This window comes from Perca fluviatilis, chromosome 5, assembly GCF_010015445.1.
Source record: "Perca fluviatilis chromosome 5, GENO_Pfluv_1.0, whole genome shotgun sequence".
NCBI classification, from domain to species: Eukaryota; Metazoa; Chordata; class Actinopteri; order Perciformes; family Percidae; genus Perca; species Perca fluviatilis.
In genome coordinates this window covers 11,551,438-11,564,034 of record NC_053116.1, presented here as the reverse complement: position 1 = coordinate 11,564,034, position 12,597 = coordinate 11,551,438, and the positions used below count along the sequence as shown (strand labels likewise).

Below are 12,597 nucleotides of genomic sequence, written 5' to 3'. Positions count from 1 at the left end.
ATTGTGGAATATAGGCCCACCCAGAGTGATGGCTCTGGGCCCACCCTCTGGCTGTGACGACAGCTACAGATCAGGGTTGGTTCAAGAACGAGCTTCATAAAGTCTTTCAACCTTCCTATTCAGTTGAAGCGAAACTACTGTAATACTGATTGCAGCTGATAAAGCACCCGTTCTAACCCTAATCTTTATTTATTAGGTTTAAGTAACAGGATTCCTTTTGCACAGGTGCAGTTATATGGCATCTTGTCTGTGGCTCCAATACAACAGACTCTGAACTTTACCCCTGAAAATGTGGTATCAAGATAAATGAGCAACATTAAAATGTAGCTAGCTAGATAGATAGTCTTTATTATCCACTGGGGAAATTTGTTTTCACAGTCTGTATGATAAGGTCAACTTAGTTATAGCTTTATCTCTAAAGGAAAAAAAAATATGATGTCTATTTTTTCCTAGGTTGCATCTTTATTTATATCTGTATTGTATATTTTTGGCATTCTCACAATCCATCCATTTATAGAATCTGCCAACACTGATTGAACCTAATATCAGTGGCCATGATCTAATAGCTGAGAATGCTGCTTTACGTTTGCAGAGATCAAAGTCAGTATTTACCAAGTGTTAGCACATTATAGGAATTTGCTTTTTCATAATCATAATTATCCCTTAAAATGGGTATGTTAGACAGCCAAGATGATAAGTGAAGGAAACAAACTAGATTGTTGCTGTAAAACAAGAAGTTCAAACTTTATTGTCAAGGACTGTTGGCAAAAAGGAGTAGCCGGTTGTGTAGAGTCAAGGGCATTCAGTTTCAAACCAACTGCATGCAGTTTACCAGTACGGTTTGGTTGATAGTTTGATGCTCAAGCCCACTGTCCACTAACTGTGTGGACTGTAAGGTAAGGCTCAACAGTTTGTCCAAACATAATACACAAGAAATGTTCAAAATGCCAAGATGTACCAAAACAGAAACATACTGTACTTACACAAACAGTAAATAGACAGACCTACATGGACGTTCTTGCAATCACCCTAGAATCAGAGCTTGTGGTGTAAAGTTGCATACTCATTCGTAATCATATAATGCAAGTAATGCAAATAAAACCACTGGATAAAGTCATCTAAATGTATGTGGCACATTTAGAATGATCCATATGCTTCATTTAACTTTATTTTAGCCGGGAACACACTGTGTAAAAAGACCAAAAAATGATTCTGATTTTACAATGACATCTTAAAGATCTTGGAGTCTGCCCACGTCAGTCAGCAGACTTATTTATCTTTAGTTATTTTAGAGTTTAGGATTAAAATCTAATGTTTTAGAACCGTCCATATTGTTTAATTTTGTATAACTGGAATCTGCATAAATCTGAATCACAATCAGAATCAGAAAAGCTTTATTGCCAAGTATGTTTACACACACACAAGGGATGTGTCTTGGTATCGTATGTGCAAGTCACATTAAAGCAACATGCACAAACACACCGAGTCGCCATATGCGGCGCCATCTCAACTCTGGGATCCTGTAGTCCTGTGATAAGGATTTTTTTAAGTCTTCCAATGTGTACCCAGCCGTTGGAAGATTTCACACTTTTAACGTTGATGGGTGGGATTTAGGTCTGCGTAACACAGAAACTACAATGTAAACTAATCCACATCATGCAGCCATTACGACATGCACGTTTTAAAATCTTTGTAAACTTTTGGCAAACTCAGTATGCCTTCTAGTCCACAACATCTCGAGTGACTTTTGTAAAAAAAAAAAAAAAAGCAGGGCCTCAAAACATACAGTATAACAGCAGAAATAATTGTGTGCAACATGGTTTACAGTACATCAATTTTTCCAGAATTTGTAGGAGGTGATCTGATGTGTTTGGTCCCCACTCCTGTGCTCTTGTGCCTAGTAATCCGACCCAAGTTAATGCATAAAATGGCACACAGTCCAAAGATGGTCCTTCCACAAGGATGGAAAAGGGGGTCTTGGCTCAATCATCTTCTTCCTCGGGATCCTCTTCAGGATCTAGGAGGTTGCTGTGCTTCAAGCAGCCTTGGAGGTAGTTCACCACTGTCCGCTGGAAGTGCTGGATGCTGCGTGGCTCTCTCAGAATGTGGCCCTCGTCTGGGTACAGCTGCAGTGAGTAGTTGGCTTCCACCCTCACCAGTCGGCTCAGGAGCTCAGCGGTGTGGTGGAAGTGTACCCTCGCTTTGGCCAAACACATACAAATCAGAGATGTAGAAATAAACGCAAACATTAACCCTTAAACTCAGTATGAAATTGAACAAAATCTTACCATCTGCAGTTCCGTGTAGAATAAGGAAATTCTCATCTTTCAGCTTGTTAACCTCCTCCAGCAAAGAGGTAGTCTGAAAAGATATACCATCACAATATGAGTGTTTTATTACGTACACTTAGCTAATTTAACTTAGCTAACTAATGCAGTCTAACACAACAGCCTTGCAATAAATCCCACCTTCAGGAAAGTTTACATGTTCAGTTTTTGTTGAAACTGTTAAACTGCATTAGCTTTGGGCAATAAAACTGTAACTAAGTGTATATCCACAGCCTCACAGAGTAAGCGTGCTCCTCCTTTGCTGGAAGGCCTAGATACCTCTCTGAGAATGCAGCACCTGACAAAAGTGGAATAACAATTACTCAAATACATGAACTGTGTCGCTGTTCCATCACAATTTCTACAAGCTTAATGTTTGAATGGTTGATGACATGATTTAAACTCACTATAAAGCCTGAAGTCAGTTACCGGTGCCATAGTGGCTGCGCATTGAAAGAGTTTATCTGTTGCAGCTAACATCTTGAGAGTTAAATAACCTCCAAATGCCTGGAAGGAGAAACAGAAAAGTGCTACAATTAACGCAAAGCATGCAATAGCTTTATTGACTTCTATAGGAGTATTGAGTTTCTAAATCTGGAAAAAAAAAAAATGCTGTAACCTTGCCATAGAGGACCATCCGACGATCGTCAATATAAGGCAGTTGCATCAACAACCTGCGGAAATATCATGAAATCCTGTCAGTTAACCAATTCAGAGGCATCATTTTTACATGTCAATCATAAAGCTCTATGTTGTTGCATAACGGCACTGACTCGACAACTCCCAGATAATCTCTGACTCTAACTGAGCCAAGCTTGCGTGGATCCACAGTGGTGGTCTTCTGTCCACGGCCAACCCCACTCCTGCCGTCCACCCATGCCAAAGCCACATTGTGTGTGCCCGAGAGGACCTGAGGCCAGTCGAGAGCAAATTCCTCTGTCACCGACTGACAGCCAGGAACACCATCCCTGAGCGACAGACAGACAGGGTCAGCAAGGTGTCAGTTGGTGGGTGTGGAAGAGTGGAAAAAAAGGCTAGGGGGGTCATAGGTTGCGCAACAGGTGACTCTTAAAGTGATGGTTCGGAGTAATTTCACCCTAGGGTCCTTTGCACCATGACCTCGAGCCAAACACCCCCCCAGAAGCTTTTTTCACCTGGGTCTAACATTGGGAGAGTTAGCGTAGAGTAGTGTTATCAGCTGAATAGCTTAGCGCAGAGGCTAATGGATCCGAAGTGTCTCTTAACATTACCCCACTAATAATGCCCGAAATGATACCAAAGGTCTACACTAGTATATATAGGTTATGCTCTCATAAAACGATGGATTGTAAAGTTTGTAAGTACACCAGAAGGTTATGTAAATAACACTTGCCTGCTGGCTTCTGCTCTCTGCTGTTGTTGTTGCTGCTGTAAGACGAGTGCTTAGGGACATCTACAAATTACAACACCGAAAAGAGATGCAACAAAAATATTTTTTAATTTAACTTATTTTTTAAAGTAAGTACTGTAGTATAACTAGCAGGAGACAAATAATAATTGAGGTAAGTTTGGAGACATTACCTTATTTAATCATTAAATAAATAAATATTTTTGTTGCATCTCTTTTCGGTGTTGTAATTTGTAGATGTCCCTAAGCACTCTTACTGCCCGGTAGTAACAGCAGCAGCAGCAGCAGCAGAGAGCAGAAGCCAGCAGGCAAGTGTTATTTACCTAAACTTCTGGTGTACTTACAAATTTTACAATCCATCGTTTTATGAGTGCATAACCTATTTGTACTACTGTAGACGTTTGGTATCATTTCGGGCATTATTAGTGGGGTGTTTGGCTCGAGATCATGGTGCAAAGGACCCTAGGGTGAAATTACTCCGAACCATCACTTTAAGACACAAAAAGCTAACTGTACTGTATAGAAGGGTTCATTTAAATTAAAATAGTTCCATAACATGGATTCCATAAGTAATAGTACAAAATTGCTCAGGTTTTTAAGAGTGGGCCTGTTTTGTTTTGTGGTACCTTTAAAGCCCAAGTAGTCTTTAAACAAAGTGCTTTTTGGATCATCTGAAACCCCCTTTTTTCACTGTAAAATTCGGGGGTTTGCATCTGACATTTTAATAATTTTCCAAAAAGACAATATAACAACTGCAGCCCGTTATGCTGCAATATGCCTAGGTGTGGGGAGGTGAAATAGTAAGCAGTTTTTTTCTCCCTCAGGCTGTTTTTTCCCATTCTTTACACAAACATGCGTTCTTTTCTTGTACGTGCAAACAAAATCCCTCTTCAACCATAAATGCCTTCAAGGTGCTCTTTTGCTTTGCGTGTTTGTTTTGTATTTTTGTCCGATGCATGTTTTTGTTCTTTTGCTGCTGCTTTTTTGCTTCGCTTGTTAGTCTCACTGCTTGTGTTTGCTACGCTTGCTTTGTTGTTGTATTGCCCGATGCTTGTGTGCTAGACTGTATGTCATTTATGTCATGTTTCTTGTCACATGTAATCTTTGTCATGATTGTATGTAAGTATGCATGAATGTGTTAGAAATGTTTGGATGTGTGCTGCTGTCTTTTTAACTTTTGACATTTCTCTTATATTATAGCCCCCCCGAAGAGGCTTTGCCTTTTGCCATTGTAAATAAGAATTTGTTCTTAATGACTTGCCTGTTTTTATTTATTTTTTAAATATATTTTTGGGCATTTTTAGGCCTTTATTTGACAGGACAGCTGAAGACATAAAAGGGGAGAGAAAGGGGGAATGACCTGCAGCAAAGGGCCGCAGGTCGGAGTTGAACCCCGGCCCGCTGCGTCGAGGAGTGAACCTCTATATATGGGCGCCCGCTCTACCGACTGAGCTATCCTGGCGCCCATGACTTGCCTGGTTAAACAAAAATAAATAAAAAAAGAGGATAGACTATTAAAAATTGTGCACCATTTTTATGATTTTGGGAGTGTAATGCAGCCAGAAGGAAGCTATGACAGCAGGCTTCTCTATGGGGCCATTATTGTAGCAAAACTATTTGCAAATGTGTGGAGAGTTGTGCAACTATATCTCAATCCGTGCGTAATCAGATTTGTAAACGTGTAAAAGAATCTCCAAATGCGTACTGAGATTTGTGAAATTGTACAGGAATCTGCAAATGTGCATTAAGAATCGGTGTGCGCCAAATCAAATTTGGTAATGTTTATTCAGATTTGAAAGTGTATTGAGAATTGTAAATATGTAGACAAATGTGTAGACAAATGTGTAAATGCGTACATAAATTGAGCCCTTGGTGTTAAAGGAGTATTAGCTTCTTCAGAGACACTTACACAATGATGAGGAGAGGGTGCAGGTTGGCCTCGTAACCCTGCGGTAGAGATAGCTTCAGGTGTACATCTAAAGAAAGCAAACGGGTTGAACAAGGTAAACTGGCAATAGGCATGTTAGGATTGCTGCTACATTTAGAGCCTCTACCTGAAATACATCTGAACCTCTGAAGCACATACTAATGATCTATAAAAAAAAACGATGTATTCCTTAATTTGAACAAAACATGAACAAACATGCATATCCACACTCTGAAAGAATAATTGGCTGGTCCCTCAGGACAGGCATGACTCACACTAATTACCTCATCACCAAATAGAGAAATTGGTTGGTACTTAACTATATTTGTCCCTTCGAGACTGAAATTCTTGCAGCCGGTGCTTCTTAATATAGTCTGACTACTTGAGGAAGGCTCTCAAGGTGATCTGTGAATGCTTGTATTTGTGTGGCCAATTTCCTAAATGTCAAACAATGTCAAATATAGCCAATGGTTTTGTTTGTTGTACCATGGTTGTCTGCTGGGAGTGTCCTAAACAGAGTCTCAGGGAGCCTCTTGTCCTCCAGAGCTTTAGACAGAGGGCTGTTATCCTCCAAGACGACGTATCCTACAGGAGATAAAACACCACCGTGTCAGATTATTAATCCTAAACATCAAAACAGACACAATAGGCCATCTGATTGCCAAATCCTTATCATCTCCATGTTAACAGCTCTAACCGAGAGCCACAGACAGAGGGCAGTGTGGTTATACATTCTGGTGTGCTTTAATGTACTGCCCTCTGCAGGACATTGCGTGGAAACTGAAAAGAAGCCTGTGTGTGTGCCTGTGCATGAGTGTGATTATACAGTACCATTAGTCAAACATGTATGCACATGTAACACTCACTGTAGGGGTCCTTTGTACTGTGAACTGTCACTTTAGGGATTCCTGGGCCTGGGGGATTTTTCAAAAGGAAATATTTTTAAACCAACTGACTGCAGCGTGAAGCTCGAAAGCATATTCCCTGCCCGTGTGTGTATTCATATGTCATTTACCTAGACAGTAGAGGGTGAAGTGGGTTTTATTGGGGCTAAATTGAGCTTTAAAGAAGCGACATCCATCTATGAGGTTACAGGAGATGCACTGGCGCTGAAACACTCCATCCAGGTCCACACTTGGAAAAAAGAGAAAAGGGTTATTGACCACACATTAGAAGAATAAGACAGTCTAAAGCTGTTTGATTTGCTCCAGGAGAGGTTCAATTAATTGCTAAGGTATTAAGGCAAAGTGTCAGTGTCTTCAGACAAACTGTTCCAGCAGTTGACTTTTAAGAAACAAATGGAGTTCAATAAGGCTAGAGATAAAAGCCATTATACAGATTGCTCTGTTAGGCGGTGTCAAGTCTCTAAATGACCCTCTCCACTCCGTTGCTTACAAATTTCATACAGGATGAATCACAGACCAAGTTTAAACAAGCCCCTGTCCCTCCTGCGTGATATTGTGCTATCTCCTGGAGCCCAAAGCTATGTAAGCTAATAAAAAGATATGAAACCTAGGAGGTTGATGAGGGAACAGACAAGTGTGTTCATCACAGAGGGGACCATAAGTCTCAGCGCAGAGGATCCCCGTTCCCTGAGAAGGTTTTTGTGTTTTTTTCTGTTATAAATGTGTCATAATGGCCTCGAGCATCTACAGCACACAAGAATAAAGATTCACATGTCAACACATTAGTGTACTCTTCCTCTTCTGAATTTTCTTGTTTAGCCATGCTGGCAGTGTGGCTCCAGGGATGGACACGTTGGTTAGTCCGCCACTTTGGTCCAATTTAAAGGTCCCATGACATGGTGCTCTTTGGATGCTTTTATATAGACCTTAGTGGCCCCTAATACTGTATCTGAAGTCTCTTTCCTGAAATTCAGCCTTAGTGCAGAATTACAGCCACTAGAGCCAGTTCCACAATGAGCTTTCCTTAGTATGAGCCATTTCTGTGTCTGTGGCTATAGAGCTCAACAGTCCGGCCCCTCCTCTGAGAGACCTTGGGTTCCGGAAGTAAATTTCCCATTCATTTCTCCCATTGACGTCTGGACACATCTGTATATAAAGAGTTTTAGACCATGCCTTAGGCTAACCAGACGGTACGTGACTCATAAGCATACAACGTATGATTTTGAGTAAAAAAACAAACAAACAGAAAATCCCCAAAAAGTCAAAGGTACAAGACTGTGTACATATCGTCATTTCAGAGCGAAGGAACTACTCATCCCATAAACCACTGCGCACCACTGAATAAAGGAAGCTACGTTAGATTAGCTAACAGCTAATTCGGCTAACCACTAGCTGAGACAGCATGTAATAACTTTAAAAGACCCTCAAAATAAAACCTGAATATAACCGTTAAAATATATAACGGCTGTTACGTCAGCTGTAGTCTGCTTTCCCAGTGTGAAGTTTGAGTTTATGTTAATTTTAGACTGAAACAAGCTGTCAGCTAGCAGTTAGCCAAATTAGCTGTTAGCTAAACTAACGTTAGCTTCCCGGCAGAGGCTAACGGCAGAAGCGTGGAACAGATAGTGATTCGTGCAGTGTAAATCCTCGTGACAGATCGTAGCAGGCAGCTCCCCCTCCTCACCAGCATGAGTTCCACCAATCAGAGGCATCAATGTGGGATTGTGGGATTGTTCAGGATTGTGGGTAATGAAGTACTTATACAAGACATGGCGAATAAAAGACGTTTATCTCAAAACAAGGTTGGTGCCCCATGATTTTTGGCATCTATATGGGCATATACAATCGCGTAGTCACGTCGGCATGCTGGTTTTAAGTCTATCATCGACGGTTACGATTTTATGGCTTATACTCCAATTTGTCAATGGAGAAATTGCAATGTATTTTTACTTCCGGAACCCACTGTGGGCGGGACTGTTGAGCTTTATTGAGGAGGAGAGAGGGGGGGCTCAAGGTGGAGAGTGGGGGTGTGGCCTTAACCAACTGCCACTTTGCTTGTTTGAAAGCCATGATGTCTCTCTCATGGGTGGGCCAAATTCTTTGGGTGGGCAAAGCAGAGAAAGAGGAGGTAACCTTGCTCCTTATGACCTCATAAGGAGAAGATTCCAGATCGACCCATCTGAGCTTTCATTTTCTCAAAGGCAGAGCAGGATACCCACCTATCACCATTTCTAGCCACTAGGGGAACCATAGGCAGGCTGGGGGAACTCATATTAATATTAAAAAACCTCATAAAGTGAAATTTTCATGCCATGGGACCTTTAAATATCTCAACAACTAATTGATGGATTGACATGGAATTTGGTACAGATATCCATCGTTCCCAGAGGATGAACCCTGACGACTAATCCACGGAAGTATCTCAATAGATAGATTGGCACACATTTTCTACGAACATGGTTACCAGACAATGAATCTTAATGACTTTTGTGAAGCCCCTTGTGGTTTTGAGTGAAATGTCTTGACAACTACTGGATATATTGCCATAAATGGTTTTGGTTCAGACATTAATTTCCCCATCAGGATGAACTGTAATAACTTTCTCTGTCATTTCATTTTCATCTAGCGCCACCATCGGGTCATTTATTTTCAATTTGTTGATTACTTTGTGGTGACCTTGAGCAAATACCTGTGAAACTAATGGCATTCCCATCAGCCTCAGCTGTACTTTGTGTTTAGTGCTAATTATCAAATGTTAGCATGCTAACACGCTAAACTAACTTTGTTCAAGGTTGTATATTATACCTGCTACATACAAAAAGAAAACTGCTACATATCAGAATATTAGCATTGTCATTGTGAGCATGTTGGTGCATGCTGATGTTAGCATTTAGCTCAAAGCACCACAGAAACCTGGCTACTTGCTAGTGATAGATTGGATATTTCAGCCTACATGTTTCAAATGTATTTTATATCTTGTATGTAGGGTACTACACAAGAAGGTTAGTCTGGGGACAACCTTCACACACAAGAATGTGTAGAATCTATTATGAGTTTGGGTACAACTTTCACACAGAGGAATCGGAGCCAGGAATGTGGGAATCTATTAGGAGCATCGGCCATAAAAGGTGTAGTTTAAGAGTAAAACTTGTGTGCTGAAATAGATGTCTCATGCTGTGTAAGCACAAAAAGAGTTTAAAAGGTATTCACTATGATGTACATGTGGTTCATCCTTGGGCAGACGTGTCTGTATGCTCATGGTTGTCCCAGTGTCATGAAAGTTTGTTCACTGTTTAAATAAAGCTGCACTTGATTTGTACTCTTCGGACTGGTCGTCATCTCTGAGGTCTCCCTACATCATTTCTGAGTCATCACCCGATATCAGCTAGCCATAACACAGATATTATACATATTTAGAATAAAGTTGGACTGCATGAAAAAGCAGCTCTCAAAAATTACATAACAAATAAGAAAATCAGAAGTGACCAGTCCACAGGGCATTTTATCTTCAGGATAATGTCAATATTGTGTCTTACAGCTTTGTACAGAATCTGTCCTTTCACAGGGAAGCGTGTTTACCTGTAAAGGTGTCTGCTTTGTCTGGATTCTTCTGCACTCAGGAAATAGCTGATGATGAGAAAAACACACAGCAAGTTACTCAACACTACTGAAGAACTGCAGATCACCTTTGGGTATTTTAACTTCATCATAATTATTCTAGATTTTTATTATTCATGACAAGAATACACAGATTTACATACTTCAGCATGTTAATAAAATTCCATTTAATTTGTAAAGCACCATTAGTGATGGAATTAAATCAATTGTGAAGCTGATGTGCATTAAAGCATCATTTCTATCTATATGAATGTGAGTACTGTAAGACAGAATGACTTGTGTGGAGGCAACGAGCAGTATCAACCCATGGGCTTTGGTTCTGCAAACAACTTCATCTACAATTGACTTTCCTTGATTCGCTGTGATGCTCACACCTCAGTCAATCGGTTCATGAGGAGTTTCTGCCCCCAGCAGGATGAAGACAGATTTAAGTGATAATCTTCTCTGTTCAAGTGTAAGTAATACTTTAGCCTCTTCAGTGGCAAAGCATTGCCACAAGCAAAGTCAGGGTTAAAGCCGTTTCCTTTGGCCTTTTAACCAAAATAATTTGCTACATTTAAAATTGGCCCTTTTAGTTATTTTTAGATAGACAATTGTATGTGTACCATTCACCCGAAGTCTGACCTAACAAAGGGATTTGCTCTTTAGTAGCCGACACGTCAGCTTACAACAAGAGATGATCATTTTATTTTATTTTTTTTTTTGCTTTATTTATTTTAGTTTTCAGCGAGCGCTTCAAGGTTTGATTCAAATGTTGGATCTCACATATTCCGCCTGTTTAGTTGTAGCTTCCAGCTCCCATATACCTGAGAAATGTAGGAAGGGAGGCAGAGATAGCAGGTTGTTGTTACAAAAAAAAAAAAAAAAGAAAAACAATTAAAACCAACATAAAAATAGATGTTTCAGAGGAAGGGGGGATTCAAAATAGGTTCATAAAGTTAAACCAACTGAAGGCACTGGTGGCTACAGAGAGAGTTCAAGAACAGCTCTTTTTAATTATTGGTTATTGTGACAGTGGGACTAATGTTAGCAAGACACAGAAGGAACAATTATGGATTTGATCCAAAGCCACTAATGGTTTGCTTGAGCCCAAAGGTGTAAGACTTCACTACCCAACAATTATTAAACATAATGCCCTTTTTAATGTCAAATTCACTTAAAAAAGAAACACAATGTCATTCCAGTTTGTACATGTATATGTTTCTTTAACAAAAAAAAAAGCATCATTAAACATTTTTAATTGCCCCGCTGGGGATGAATAAATTGCTAAATTGAAAAGAACTGAACTGTTTTCCTTCCATATTATAAAGGGCAAAAGGAAATGAGATTATTAATGAATGAAATGACTAGATAAAGTGAGTGTTTGAGTAATTAGGGGGAAAACAAATGCAAACAAATTGCTTCAACAATAAGAGAGGAGGAGGAGGACAAGGAGGAGATTGAATGCCAACCAGACTTTAAAGGTCTGTGCTGCTGAGATCTGCAATCACACTGTTTTACAGTATGTGACCCCTGTTGAAATGGTAACGACCAATTTTGTCAGAAAGTATTCAAGGATGACTTGAGGGAGTAAAAGTTAACTGCCCTCAAAACTGACCTGGGCTGAAAGACCGGCGATGTGGTGAAACTCTCCACGAGCGCCCTGTTTTGCTGGCAGAATTGTATAAAACACGGAGCCGTCTGCTGAAAACAATGGCACGTCCTGATGAAGAAAAATACTGAGTCAAATACAAAGACAGTAGTGATATAAACAGGTGTAATAGAACTTTATGAAACATGAACAATACATACCTGCCGTTGGTTTTGCATTATGTCCATGGCCATTTTGTGTTTCTGTTGGTTAAGAATCACACAATATGGAGAAGTGTATTAGTTACACCATTTACAATGCTAATAGTGTTGTCTAAATAAAGCTTATTATGTTTATTAATTATTAAATATAGAAATCCTACAACATTGGCAATGTGTAACTGACATCCGTGAGGATTTACAAAGAGGGAACAAGCCAAAAAATACTGTAGTACATCACTGGGAATTCTTCTCATGCAGCAAATGACCTTAAATTTTAATCCAGCCAGTCAACGTTTGAGAGCTTATGTAAATCAATCCTAACTCCCAACACAGCATAAAAGAAGCAAAAATTCTATTAAAGCAGTATATTGCAGCGGAGGCCGTTTGTGGATTACTAAAGTCTAACTACTGATGACTGACCTACCTCTGAGCACGCCCCTGTGGTAGCCTCGCACACGCACAGCACTGATTGGTTCTGGGCACGGTTCAGCCAACGAACTGCGAGGCGGGTGCTGCTGATCCAAGTCACCATGGAGATGTAGCTGTCTCTGAAGAGGCGATGCAGAAAATGATACACGGGGAAAGCGATGGAAAGTGGTGCAAAGAGATAGAATAAAGAAGAATCAGCGGAAGGGAGAGGAA

General features: G+C 40.2%; 1 protein-coding gene across 1 annotated transcript in view; it reads right to left on the bottom strand.

Moving 5' to 3' along the window:
- Positions 1-719: 719 nt before the first annotated feature.
- LOC120558490 (inactive dipeptidyl peptidase 10) overlaps positions 720-12,597 on the bottom strand; it is a 31,117-nt gene continuing 19,239 nt past the window's right edge. The window contains exons 11-25 of the mRNA XM_039799510.1: positions 12,380-12,503; positions 11,956-11,997; positions 11,762-11,866; positions 11,113-11,127; positions 10,126-10,247; positions 6,657-6,775; positions 6,508-6,555; positions 6,128-6,226; positions 5,624-5,690; positions 3,101-3,295; positions 2,947-3,001; positions 2,735-2,834; positions 2,567-2,625; positions 2,289-2,361; positions 720-2,200 (exon numbers count right to left, since the gene is read on the bottom strand). Of these exons, the coding sequence (XP_039655444.1) occupies positions 1,983-2,200; positions 2,289-2,361; positions 2,567-2,625; positions 2,735-2,834; positions 2,947-3,001; positions 3,101-3,295; positions 5,624-5,690; positions 6,128-6,226; positions 6,508-6,555; positions 6,657-6,775; positions 10,126-10,247; positions 11,113-11,127; positions 11,762-11,866; positions 11,956-11,997; positions 12,380-12,503 (1,441 nt within the window). The 3' untranslated portion in view covers positions 720-1,982. The remainder of the gene's footprint in view (positions 2,201-2,288; positions 2,362-2,566; positions 2,626-2,734; positions 2,835-2,946; positions 3,002-3,100; positions 3,296-5,623; positions 5,691-6,127; positions 6,227-6,507; positions 6,556-6,656; positions 6,776-10,125; positions 10,248-11,112; positions 11,128-11,761; positions 11,867-11,955; positions 11,998-12,379; positions 12,504-12,597) is intronic.